The sequence below is a fragment of the Neolamprologus multifasciatus genome, chromosome 23 (genome assembly GCF_963576455.1).
Source record: "Neolamprologus multifasciatus chromosome 23, fNeoMul1.2, whole genome shotgun sequence".
NCBI classification, from domain to species: domain Eukaryota; kingdom Metazoa; phylum Chordata; class Actinopteri; order Cichliformes; family Cichlidae; genus Neolamprologus; species Neolamprologus multifasciatus.
The window spans coordinates 13,650,427-13,664,390 of NC_140460.1; the positions used below are offsets into that span (position 1 = coordinate 13,650,427).

Sequence of the window (13,964 nt, forward strand, 5' to 3'; positions counted from 1 at the left end):
TTTATCTTTGGTCTGCTTAGTCATTTCACAGAGAAATGCTTCATTCATCACTAAAAATGAGCACCGACTCTGGTATCAGTATTTATTTTTGCCAGTCCCAGCAGGCTGTTGGATTCCAACATAGATGACGGTCAATGTTTCACAAAGCTGCTCTGGCTCCAAAAACTAAAGACACGACAGCATCTAAAAGCAAAAGCTCACCATGTTTGGCAAATGATTTGCAGACACAGTGGATTTGGGGTCACCACAGGGTTGGAGCTACAGGAAAGGAAAGAGCTATGCCAGAAGGCGGCCAATGAATCTACAGTTTGGGCGTATGACCAAAAGTGACCAAAAGAATAGGAGTCGAACAAACTGAAAATTGTTTTTCTTCATAGGACGGAAGAGATCACCCTAACAGGAAAAGAAAAAGAAGAACACTTTCAGTGCAGAGCTGCTGCTTTATTGGGTCCAAAAGATGCCAATTGAAGTGTTTTGAACAACTGATCTAGAGGCCTTCTGCTCTCAATGTCTCGTAAACTTAGAGGAGAACACATCTCTCATCGCCAATAAGAATATCGTATATCGTATCGTATTATGCATAACATAATAAAACCTGAAACTTGGCATGTTTGGCTGTTTCTGGTGCCACCTAAACCGGACACGGGCGGGATGAAACAAATCACCTGGGCCAATCTATCAGCTGACTGATCACAGGTAGTGCAGATATTCGGGATCGTTAATGATGAGTGCCGAAACGCCTAAATGCTTATGGCAACTTGGCATCAATATCATCGTTTTTAAAGCACCTTGAGCACAATCGATCTCCTCTGATCTCAGAAGTTAAGTAGGGTCAGGTCTGGTTAGTACTCGGATGGGCCGCCCGGAAATACCAACTGGTGTAAGCTCAGAGGTGGCTGTGGCTTAGGAGTATCCTCAGGCAAGATACCGAACCCCAAGTTGCTTGCGATGCTTCCATCGTGAGTGTGAATGTTTGATAGAAAGCTCTTCGGCATAGAGAGAATGGGTGTGTGTGAAAGGGTTAATGAGGCTTGTAGTATAAAGCACTTTGAGGGTTCAAGCAGAGTAGAAAAACACTATGTAAGAACCAGTCTATTTACCATACATTATGCTGGGCAATAAGATAAATGTGTCTGTTTCTTTATGTCAGTTACTTCCTTGTATTTTAAAATATCAATATGAATAAAACTTAAAAAACACTCACACCACACTTTAATAGAAGTTATTGAGCAGCGACTCAGACTAACAAGATGGCAGTCCAGGTGTGGGGAAAGCAAATGATGAGAATGTCCGATTGAACAAATAAAAGCACTGCTGCATTTAGCATTAGCCCAGAAAAAAATTTAAATTAAAAATTTAAATTTCTCATTTTTGGATTGAATTTTTGACATCATGTACAAAGGAAATGTAATCATTTTAAGGATGATGAAGTTTATTATTGCTGTTATTTGATAAAATCCAAAGCTAAACTATGAATGACTAGAAGGCCAAGATTTCCCATGTGCAAGTTCAGTTTTCGAAATCTTACTCAGCAGTCAAACGTCCTTACACTATGTAGACACAACCATGAAAGAATAGACAGGATATGTAGAAAAACGTTTTAGCAATACTACAAACTCTGAGGACGAGCCGTGAGATTTAGAGAAGTGAAATGTCTCATACTTGTAAGATTACGCTAAAAATCTGTGGCTGTTATAGCCCGATGAAATACACACTGTAATAAATATCGTTAACACAGAGGAAACAACATTGCGCGAAACTTCCAAGCAGAAAGATTCTCCTCGGTTAAGACTTTGCACACACGGCAGAAAACACACAACAAGTAGCTGAAGTAGAGCATGTGTTCCAGTTAAGATAAAAGTAGCCTTGTTACGCGCTGTGAGCTGGAGCCTGTGGTATCTACGGGGACACTGACACACTCAGTGGTGGATTTCCTGTAAATTCTCCTGGTGACACCCATGAGGGACTCTGACATAACAACCGGTAGTCAGTTTGCCTCTGGCCAGTCAAGCAGGGAGGAATAAAAACAGCTTATGCACATGTTCGACACTTTGGAACTGCTCTGAGCAAACAATTAGCAGGTTTCTGGTAACTTAACGTGAAAAAGTTCTTTGTTTTAAACAGCAGAATAAGAGCACTTCTCAGATGTTTAACTTTCACTATGATTAGCCCACTGCACAAAAAGTTTTATCTTGATAACAAGCAGAAAGACATTATGAGACATAACAGCGAGTTACTGACGCAAAATAACTTCAGTATCAAAGGTTGTGGTTTTGGGGCTATCGCTTCACATCAATCAGACTATAAAGCATTTAATATTCGAAATATTCTGAATGGAAATGCAAATGATGACTCACTCCAGAGCGATTCAGTTTCCCATGCTGTGTCTGACAGTTTTTGTTCACACCATATACATGTTTACATTCATTTCATGGAGGGGGAAAAAAATCCCCATCTGAACGCTTGAGTAAGATCATTCTAAACAGAACTTCAGAGCAGCTGTTTGCACGAAGCAGTGAATCAACGACAAGGCCCCTCTAATGACTGAAACGCCTCTCAAAATAGTGTCAGGGTTGGAATGTGGAGAAAAAAGGCACAAGACAAAATTCAAAAGACACCCCTGGTGTGAAATCTGAAGAGTCAGCAGAAAGCGAATCTCTGGTCTGTGTCGTGAGGACGGTCTTTGTTCTCAACATCACGTTTACCATCCCGTTCTCGCGCGTAGGTCACAGCGAAACAGAGAAGTCCCAGGGAGCGCTGAGCGGACACTGACTCGTCATCAGCATGTTTTGATCTGTTCGCACAGCTGCACGAGTGCTAAACGTTTTAACCAGCATACCTCTCTCTATGACTATGAAAGCAAAACATGTCAAAGAAGAACATTAGCTCTAAAACAGGCCGTTTCTCATAAAATATAATGATTTATTCCTCTGGGTTTTAAGGAAAGGCCGCAGTGTCCTACATCAATAACACAAGGGCTTTTTAAACTATTTTCAGAGCTTGACGGCACCCATTAAATGACACACTGTTGTCAATACCGTTTTAGCAAAGCTGGGCCTAATATGCTTCAGAGGAGTAGTTTTCGTTGCAGAGCTGTTGCAGTGGATTGCGTTACCTTGTACAGTTATTCATCAATTTTGTCCACCTCTCCCACAGGATGTTGCATCGTGATTTTTAAAAAAAAAAAAAAAAAAAAAAAAATCACACAACCTTTAAAAAAAATTTGCAAAAATAAATCTTTAAAGCTAAGCTCCGGCGTAAAAGCCGGCATTAAAAAAAAAAACTGGAGCATTAGTGGCTCTTCGAAAAAACAATCAAACCTTCCTACAGTGCATGTACCATATGAGATCAACTTAAACCCCAAAATCTTTTATTGGAAGGAACTTTGAGTCTCTGTCTGAGACATATATGTCTTTCACTTCCTATTTTCTGGGGCTTTAATCAGAACAAGTGATCCTCAAATAAAAAATAAATAAATAAAATCTAAAAGCAGGTTTGGCTAACTGTCTGCCACCCCGTCTGCACACAGTAAACATGGCCTCAGAGTGCTCATTCCAGCCCCAATGCTGGCCCCTGCTAGACAAAAGGGACAGCAGGGTGCTGTGCCAAATTGACTTGTCCCTAATTTTTTTATGCTAATCCTCAATTTTACATCAGGCAGTCCCCACATTTGATATAACAGATATTAAACAGATAAATGAGGAGACACCCAGATAATCTGTTCATAAAGACGTCTTATCCGCTGACAAGTGGAGATGTCTGCAGATGGCTTTACATATTTGCATGATCAAAACGCTGACAACAACCAATCGAGTGTCATTTCTAAATGTTTTAATGGAAAGGGGAACGCTTAAGCAGCCCATGAAAGCTCAGTACTCAAAATCTGCAAGAGGCTGCAACCTATAGATGTTTAATCAACAGTGTCACATAGAACTAAACCCAGAGCAGCTGGAAACATCTGCACATGTGCAGAAGAAGAGGCTATTTGACAGTTTTCCCAGTTTATGTAAATACAGTAAAAAGTGACATTGAAAGGTCAGGTTTCCATGGGTCACTTTGACCTCATTCAGCTCAGCAGAGTAAAACATTTACATTACAAAGTACAACACTGCAATTATTATATAATGTACAGATGTATTCCCACCCTCTTCATATTGTTTCATTAATCCTCTTAATACACGGACAATGCATAACGCGGAAAATAAGACGGTGGCTATGGGTGTGGATTAAATGTTGGTGAAGTGACATTTTAAAATCTCAAGGGTTTAATGGAGCCGCAAATCATAAACTGGCCATGAAAACACTTTTTTTTCTAATTTACAGAAGGAGCAGTGCTGTGGGCTGGGGTAAAAATCAATACTCAAAACTGAGCCTCATTTATTCTGTGTGGTGTAGCGCTGGAATTTGGACACTGGTTGAAGAAAGGCGATCACAACAACAAGTAAGGGTTTGAATGAAAAACCAGTGATGTACATAATTTAAAATGAGAATTCTTAAGATTTGCACCAATTCAGAGTCTTTTTCCATACAATTTATAACTGGAAATGTTCAGTAAAAGTGTTAAGTTACAACAACACACATTTCTTCTGCTGCACTCTGTATGCACACTGCTGATCTCCTGACATATTTTCTCCTAATTAATGCAACATAAACAAGCAAGCATTAAAGGCAGGCCTATTGGATTAAAGCACACCTATAGATCCCACTAATGTCATTATAGCAGCATCGTATTAATCTAAAAGATCTAATGTGTTCTTGGGCATTTAAAACTTTGAAAATAATAATTTCACGCTCGTTGTCTCAAACCACCACACATTTAAGGACCTTTTTTATGGCAAATGTAACACTAGGAGGATTCAAAGGACAAAGAGTACACAAACCATCCTAAACTTTTAAGTTTCCTACTTCCTACTCCAAAAAAGAGCCAGACCTTGGTGCTGCCAGTGACTCTTACAAATGAGCAAGTTTATCAGAACTCTCCCAAAATGTACAGATTTAAAAGCATAAATCATCCATGGTAATTACTGGGATAATCTGGCTGGATTAATCTGGATGAGCAAAATGGGCAAAACTTATGGATTCAGCCCTACCAACATCAATCCTGGACCTCCTGGTAGAAGGCTAAAGAGGCTTTGGAACATCCCTGCTCAGGTAATTCTAATGCAGTAACTAAGATACAGTTTTAAATCAATAAGACAGGTGGGAATGACTACTGATGGGCTTCAACATTAAAAAAAATATTAAAAAGTATGAAGAGCCACTGGTCAGACATAAGAGAAAGCACCTGACACTCAGAACGATGGTTAACAACCTGCTCACAGGTCATGCTTCCAGTTCCTCTTCCCAGACTCACTCTACTTGGGATTCACACATTTCCACATCATCTTCCTTCACCCCAACCAAACACACTGCACAACCAACTCTGCTGATAATGAAGACAACGAAAAGATGCCAGCAAGGATGACAAAACTTTGTCTAGTTATGACTCTCGGGGATCTGAGAAAGTGGATTTGATGATTACAAAGCTAAAGAGCTGCACTACCAGCACAGCAAACCTAGATGATGTCTCAGACCCAGTCTTTCTCAGTTACACTTCACCTAACCTCAACATGAGTCTTCTTTCTTTATCTTTAATCTTATGAAATTTCTATATCTGGGACTTACCCTAGCAGCAGTCTGCTAGGGTAAATTTTGTCACCAAATTTAATCTCACAAAATATCAGCTTAACCTCACCAAATCTGTCACAAGTGCTATTTTCCCCATGTGAGTCTGTCTCTGTCATCATGGCAAAATGCGTTCCTGGGAAAATATAATGTACCAGCAATGGTTTGATTGCTTTGGCGGGTGTTTAATATATATATATATATATATATATATATATATATATATATATATATATATATATATATATATATATATTATATGTCTGTGGAAAGATGCTGTCAGTGCAACAGAATCACTAATGTGTGAAATGAAGTGATGAAGCTTGTGTAATAGTTGAAATCAAACTGGGGGGAGGAGTTTGAAGATGGGTGCCGTCCAACCCAACAGCAGTAAAGTTGACCCTTGCCTCTAGTTAATGAATGATTTAACGATCAGGTATAATTTCTTAACCTAAACTGGACCAGTATAAAAGTGCAGCAGTTATAAAGTCAAACATGTCCAACTTTACAGTTTTACAGGTAAAGCCGGCGCAGATCAAACGAGGTGAAGCTGCCATCTTTTTAAAATATGTTTTTCCGATGCGAGCAGATATCTTATGGAAACTTTTCGCTTTTCTGTGTCACTCTTCAGTTTACTTCCTCAGGCTAAGCTACATCTTTTACAGGCCACCCAAATGGTGTGCAAACATTTTTTTTCAGCTTTGTAGGCCATGTTGGCTTTCAAAGTTTAAAGATGGACAAGGTCTGCTTTGTGCAACAGAATCCCTGATGTGTGAAATGAAGTGAAGCTTGGTGTTGCGTGTGCAAAAGAGCAGTGTGGTGTTCCTCAAGGCTCCATCCTGGGGTCTTTTCCATTCAGTACTCTAGTTCATACAGTGGGGAAATAACAACAATAAATGCAGCTTCTGCTGTTAAAGATGTCAAGTCAAGGACACAGATATAAATTTTAAGTGCAAGCACATCAAAACAATATTATAGAATTGCCCATTATCACAATAAGAATTCATAAGAATTCCAAGAAAGGTTCTCAGACTTCAAAAAACTTGATGATCAAGTAAACAAGCTCTACATTCTCTCTGTTCTTTGTTTATAACACAATTATAGGGACAATTAAAAGATGAAACTGTATATTAGTACAGGGAAAAAGCTCAATGTGTCTTTTCATGACACCTTCAGCTTTTTTTCTCTTACCTTACTTTTTTTCTACGAAAAGGGCTTCGTGTCACCTTGTGTGAAGCATATAAAGAGTTTTGATTTTGAAAGCTTAAAAGCTGCTTTACAGCTTCAATTGTTGTTGTTTTTTTATTTTTCTCAAATGGTGGGCAGAGCTCAAAAAGAAGCCATCTAAGAACAATTTTTACACCACCAACATCTGGAGTACAAGATGGTCTGTAAGTCAAACCACAAACCCCTACAGACAGCAGTGTTTTCAGCCTGACAGTGTGCTCTCGTCCTGGTGAATTTCATAACCGTTTCCCCTGTTTTGGAAATCTAGGGCTCTCGGGGGGGTTTGAGGGCAGAGGTTTAGATAATTTTCACGTTACAACACATAACTGGAAGGGAAAGTGAGGACAGAGAATATTATTGTTTGTGTTTGCAGCTCCGTCTTTACAATAGGAGCATATGCAAAATAAAAGCATCAATTCCTTTAAAAAGTCTATAAGTAGCTCTGAGTAGGTCATAATGTTTCAGGTTTCAGTGTTATTTCTTGGCAGTAAAAGAAAAAAACCGCTTCCTGTGTTCTCGTCTGCTCTCTTATTTAAACAAAAAGATTTTTTAAACAATTTGCATACGTCTTCCTATTATTGTAGAAAACGTGTGCTAATGCAAAGTATGACTTTATAAAGGTAAAAATATACAGCACACTGTACAGATTTAATTCCATTTGCTTCCTTTTTCTACTGAAGAATATGAATTTAGAAAAAAGAAAATTGATTATTATAAGCAACTCCACGTCAAAGTGGAATCCACATATTTTAGCTTTATTTTAAATAATCGTTATATCACACGACATTCTTAATAACAATCTTAATTATAACCTTACATTTCAACACGTATTGCATATGAAGTTGCAGCACTAGTTTTTTTTCTTTCACAAAAACAAGCCATCAGCTCCCAGGGGACCTAAAAAAAGCAGACAACACAAGGCTTCCTGCACTCACACTTGACTGCAAACCACACTGCCAACACTGCTTGTAAATTAGACATGCAATAACACCTCTGCCACAATTAATAGCCAGAAATTCAATATCGTAAACAGGCGATAACTAGTGAATTATCCCGTTTTTAAGAGAAACTCAAAAATAAAGCAAATAAAACCGCCCATTTCACAGAGGACTACAGAACAGGATGATATAATAACCCAAACATTACCTAGACATTCTCTATATCTCAGAGCAACAAGAAGGTCAGAACAACTTTGATGGTTGATTATTTGAAAGACCTCTGTAAAAGTTTCTAGAGACGCTTTCATGAGGCTAATTTTAGGTGTTTAGTCACACTGTGAGCCAAACACAGCAGCTGTGCACAGCTGTGGCTCAGGAGCCAGAGCGGGTCGTCTGTTCAATTCATTTTTTATTTACATAACACCAGCTCATAGAAAACTACAGGGGAGAAGAGTCCTGGCATATAAACACACAGGTAATGAAAAGAAGGGAGCCGAGAGGAACTGAAGTGCATCATGGGAAGTTCCCGGGCCCATAGTAGCATATCTATGGGATGGTTCAGGGACACCTGATGAAGCCCAGAGTGTAAGCCTTACCAAGGCTATTCTGGTAATCAGAAGGTCAGCAGCTCGATCCACTGCTCCTGCATCAATCTATAACTCATCCTGATTGGGTGTCAAATATAAAGTTCTTAAAACAAGCTCCTGTATGAATGTGCAAGAAAAATGCATAAAAGCAGTTTGAATGGTTAAAAATATAAACATAATCTATAAATACAAGTCCATTTAATATTGATCTAAATTCAGTTTGCAAGCATTTCTTTAATATTAATATTATCTTTAATATTAGCTAGTTAACTAGTATTTACTACTTATTTAGACTCTTTTTCTCCAATTGATCATCAACGTGTCTTTTACACCCCAGTCCTACAAAAGTCCTGCGATTAATTAATGTTTCAATCCTAAATATGATCAACCGATCTCCAACTAACAAATAAATAAATAAAAACAAAAGGCTCTTTATCATCCCTTCATATATGTTTCAGTGTCTTTCATCAAGGAGGTTTTTAGGGATGAAAATCATGTTGTATGTACATTGTATGAATTATACTGTGTGGAAATCCATTTTAAGTGCACCTGGGAATATTTGTTGAACAAGCAGCTGTAGCATTGGCTATGTACCACTGACGTTCAAGCTGGCAGTAGTTAAACCGTTAGCTGATCCAGCTGCCTTAGCTAATTATAGGCCAATGTCTAACTTATCTTTTAATCTCAAAAATTATTGAAAGAGTAGCTGTAACAGCTAACAGATCATCTGCAGAGTTATGATTTATTTAAAGTCAGGTTTCAGAACTCACCACAGTACAGAAATGGTTATAAATGTAAAGGTTACAAATGATCTTCTTCTGGCCTCTGACAGCAGATTCATCTCTGTACTTGTCCTGCTAGACCTCAGTGCAGTGTTTAATACTGTTGCCCATAATACTTTACAGCGATTAGAGCATGCTGTAGCTATTACAGGTACTGTGCTGCAGCTGTTTGAATCATAACCATCTAATAGGCTCCAATTTATTTATGTAAATGGAGAGTTGTCTTCACGCACTAAGGTTAATTATGGAGTTCCACAGGGTTCAGTGCTAGGACCCATTCTGTTTCCATTATACACACCTCCCTTAGGCAGTATCATCAGAAGCCATAGCATACATTTTCACTGCTATGCAGAAGACACCCAACGTTATCTATTCATGAAGCCAGATAACAGACACCAATTAGTTAAACTGCATGAATGTCTTAAAGATATCAAGATCTGGATGACCTCTAATTGTCATGGTCCTGGGTCGCTGACCCAGCATTTTGACTTTATTGTTATTATTTTCTAGCTTCTTCTGATTTTGTATCAGTCCTTAGGGTTTTTTGGTTCTTGTGTCTTGTTGTATCCCGGTGTTGTGTTCGTGTCTTTCAGTGTGTGTTTATAAAACGGGCTGTGTACTTCCTGTTTTACTTTGATGGTCTATGTCTGTTCTCACTGTGTTCAGCTTGTGTCTTCCTGTCATCACGTCCATTAGGATCAGCTGTGCTTCCCTCCTGTGTGTCATTGCCTGATTACCTTGTGTGTGTGTGTGTGTGTGTGTGTGTGTGTGTGTGTGTGTGTGTGTGTGTGTGTGTGTGTGTGTGTGTGTGTGTGTGTGTGTGTGTGTATATATAGTGGGTGTCGGTCTGTGCTCATTGTCGGCTCGTATGCGTTAGTTGGCGTTTCTCCGCGTCTCTCTGCCTTCATCCCAAGTTGGTCCCTGTATGTGGCGTGTTCCAGGTTTGTTCTTTAATTTTCACCCAGTTCAGGTCATTTCTTAGTGCTGTTCTTACCACTCTCACTTTTGTTTGTATATCACTGGTTGTAAATAAAACGCTCACTCGCATCAAGCCAGTGCCTGCATTTTGGGTCCACACCAGACAGGTTGCCCGACAACCCGTGACACCAATTTTCTGCTTCAGATAAAACTGCTTCAGATAAAACTGAGATTATTGTACTCGGCTCTACGAATCTTAGAAAAATGGTATCTAACCAGATTCTTACTCTGGACTGCATAAGCTTGGCCTCCAGTTAATGAATGATTTAACGATCAGGTATAATTTCTTAACCTAAACTGGACCAGTATAAAAGGGCAGCAGTTATAAAGTCAAAGTATTAGATTTTATTCTTAGAAACATGGTATCTAACCAGATTCTTATTCTGGATGGCATTACCTTGGCCTCTAGTAATACTGTGAGAAAACTTGGAGTTATATGTGTAGTTTAGTATATGTAGAACTGCTTTCTTTCATTTCCGCAATATTTCAAAAATTAGAAAAATCCTGTCTCAGTGTGATGCTGACAAACTAGTTCATGCGTGTATTACTTCTAGGTCTTGAATAGGCACCATCTTGTTTTAACAATCTTATAGTACCGTATCACCCCATTAGAGCACTTCACCCTGAAACTGTAAGCTTACTTGTGGGCTTACTCTAGCTTATTTGTGGTTCCTAGAGTATTTAAGTGCAGAATAGGAGGCAGAGCTTTCAGCTTCAAGGCACCTCTCCTGTGGATCCAGCTTCCAGTTTGGATTCACGAGACAGACACCCTCTTTATTTTTGAGATTAGGCTTAAAACCATTCTTTTTAATAAAGGACATTTTTAGGACCCCGAATCCTCCCTTAGTTATGCTGCAATAGGTCTAGGCTGCTGGGGAATTCCCATGATGCATTGAGTGTTTCTTCTTCCATCACCTTTTTCACTCACTATGTGTTAATAGACCTCTTTGCATTTAATCATTATCTATTATTAATCTCTGGCTTTCTTCCACAGCGTGTCTTTGTCTTTTTCCCCTAACCCCAACCGGTCGTGGCAGATTGTCCCCCACCCTCCCTGAGCCCTCTCAGGTTCTGCTGGAGGTTTCTTCCTGTTAAAAGGGAGTTTTCCCTTCCTACTCTCACCAAAGTGCTTGCTCATAGGGGGTCATATGATTGTTGGGGTTTTCTCTGTTTTCTTTGTATTATTGTAGGGTCTTTAAGATGCAATATAAAGCACCTTGAGGCAACTGTTGTTGTGATTTGGCGCTATATAACTGAATTGAATTGAACTTTCCATTCAGTCTTAACACATCATAGCCAGAGTATTGTAAGCTCCATACTTCAGTATTTAATTATATTAGTGATTAGTGAAGAAGAAAAAGATAAAAAAGAAAATGCTGTTTAGCATCACGTCATATATGTTTTAGTGTCAGAGCTTTTTAGGGATGAAATTATATCGTATGTTTGATGAATTGTACTGTATGGAAATCAATATCAAGTACACATGGGAATATTAACTGAACAAGCAGTTCAGTTTAACACTTAGATTTCTGTCTCAGTAACTTTTAAATATAATGCTGAATAAAGAAATGCCCAAGACACTCAACAGTAAAATTTTAAATGTACTCTATTGCACTTGTAACCACTGTAAGGGTAGGACGGGTTTACTGCTAACTGCAGAAGATGAAATGTGGGCGAGTACTAAACATGGAGAGTGCAGAGTTTAACAACAAAAATATCATATTACTAATAAACGCTGCAAAGTGGGACATTTTAATTATTTTGTAAGATAATGATATTTTCTTAGTTGAAGCAATTTGAAGACTGTGTGCTTACCTGCCGGCTCGGAGAGTGTGGCCTCTCCCACCTGTTTGTAAGGGTTGAACTTGGGCTTGGGGGCGACCACAGGTGCAAACTTCTTAGGTGCCTGCTGCTGCGAGACAGAGATGCTCGCACTACCCAAAGATGGAGTGGTCTCCATCCTGGCAGTCACCTGTCCTGTCTGCTCACTCACTGGGTTCCACATGGTTCTAAGGAGGGGACACGGAGTTATTAAAAGTCAGGGGCTGCAAACTCAAGAGTGATGCAGAAATTAAAAGTGCGCTGCAGGGACAACAAATTTAATGGGTGGGGTGTAATGTTAACTGTGACAAAGCACAGGTTTCTCTGCATGCATACTCGATGAGGAAACAGAGACAATGGAGATTTTACTTCCCAAATCATAGCCTGCAATGGCGAGCGGGAGCATTAATATTGTTCACATGACAAATAATGATGCTAAGTGTATGGATACCAGCTAATTTGGTAAAGCAGTAATACATTACTACATTTACATGATTATTTCTTCACTTTTTGAACTCGTCTTGTAAAACTAATTGTAACACAGGAGCCCACAGACGTTGCGCCACTCTCTCCGAGTGATGTGGAAACGAGTAAGGTCCAAAGTAAGACATGCTAACCAGGTCAGTTCTGAAGTATTGTGATGTAGAAAACAACTGTGAAGGACTGTCAAGTAAACTAGTGATGTTAATAGAGCAAAGCCCAACCATAGGTTTAAGGTCCACCAACATGTGGACCCTACCGGATGAAGTAAGCACGGCTAATATCAGCCACAGTCGGCAAACTAATATTGCGTGTGTTATAGATGAAGCAACGACCACACATTTCAGGAGCAACTAAAATATAATTTGATAACATCAATAACAGTTTCAAAATGCTCTTAAATATTTAAAACTCATGTATTGCGATCAGGAGTGTTCTACTTTTAGTTGGTTATTTTTTGAAATTTAGGCTACGTCCACACGTACCCGGGTATTTATGAAAACGCAGATTTTTCTATGCGTTTGCACCTTTCGTCCACACGTAAATGGCGTTTTCGGTCACTGAAAACTGAGATTTCTAAAAACGCCAGCCAGGGTGGATATTTTCGAAAATGGAGAAAACGCAGCGTCAAAGGTGTGCGCCTTTTTTGACGTCACACTGTGCACCACGTTATTGTTTCGGTGAAATGAATTTCTACAATACTGTTACTGTTAATTATACTCTCTGCAGTGTTTAAATGCTTACATAAATGCTTATGTATACGACTCGGTTCTGCTTCTATGCCCCAGCTTTGTTTACTATTTCCCACCCAGGCTTCGAGACTTCTGATTGGCCAACATTTCTACGCGGTTAGGAATATATCGCCACCTGTTGCTTTGGCATGTTCCTAGCAGCGTTTTCCTTCATTTCTGCGTTTACGTGTGGACGGGATTTTAGTCACCAGGGACATCCCTACTTATAACATGAAACAGAAACCCTGCCCTTAGCCAGACTGCCCTTTCACCTTTGGCTGACATTTGGCAACAGGATGAGTGCACTAACCATGTGTGAACGTTAGCAATGAAAAAAGCGCTTGTATGAATGCGTGCGAATGGGCATGTCTCCAAATATCCATACCAAGCCCTGCAAGCACGACTAAAAATCTGAATATTTACCCCCAGCTGTACATGACAGCAGTACGAACTGTACTTTTACACACATTCTTTAAATTGCTCAAGTTCATTGTGAGTTTGACAGTTTCAGTGCGACCTGACCTACTGCATTAAACACCTTCTATGTGTCACCGTTTCTGCTTTATAAAAGAGGTGACTGAGGCCACTGTATCCACATGCAGCACAAGTTACACTAATTATAAGTGTACAAAGCTCACGTCTACTTTTTTTCTCCCCGACGATGGAGTCTGCTTGAAAGCGTCTGGGAGAATTACGCTGTAAAACAAAAAACAAGGCAATAAACAGCGTGTTCTGACATGCAGCAAAGTGTCCGAT

At 39.4% G+C, this 13,964-nt stretch overlaps 1 protein-coding gene across 6 annotated transcripts in view; it reads right to left on the bottom strand.

The window, feature by feature from the left end:
* The window catches only part of lpp (LIM domain containing preferred translocation partner in lipoma), a 207,297-nt gene that overhangs the window by 126,377 nt on the left and 66,956 nt on the right, over nt 1-13,964 (bottom strand). For all 6 annotated transcript variants that reach the window (XM_085152077.1, XM_085152074.1, XM_085152079.1 and 3 more), the window contains one exon: nt 11,992-12,185. In XM_085152077.1, the coding sequence (XP_085008203.1) occupies nt 11,992-12,181 (190 nt within the window). In that variant the 5' untranslated portion in view covers nt 12,182-12,185. The remainder of the gene's footprint in view (nt 1-11,991; nt 12,186-13,964) is intronic.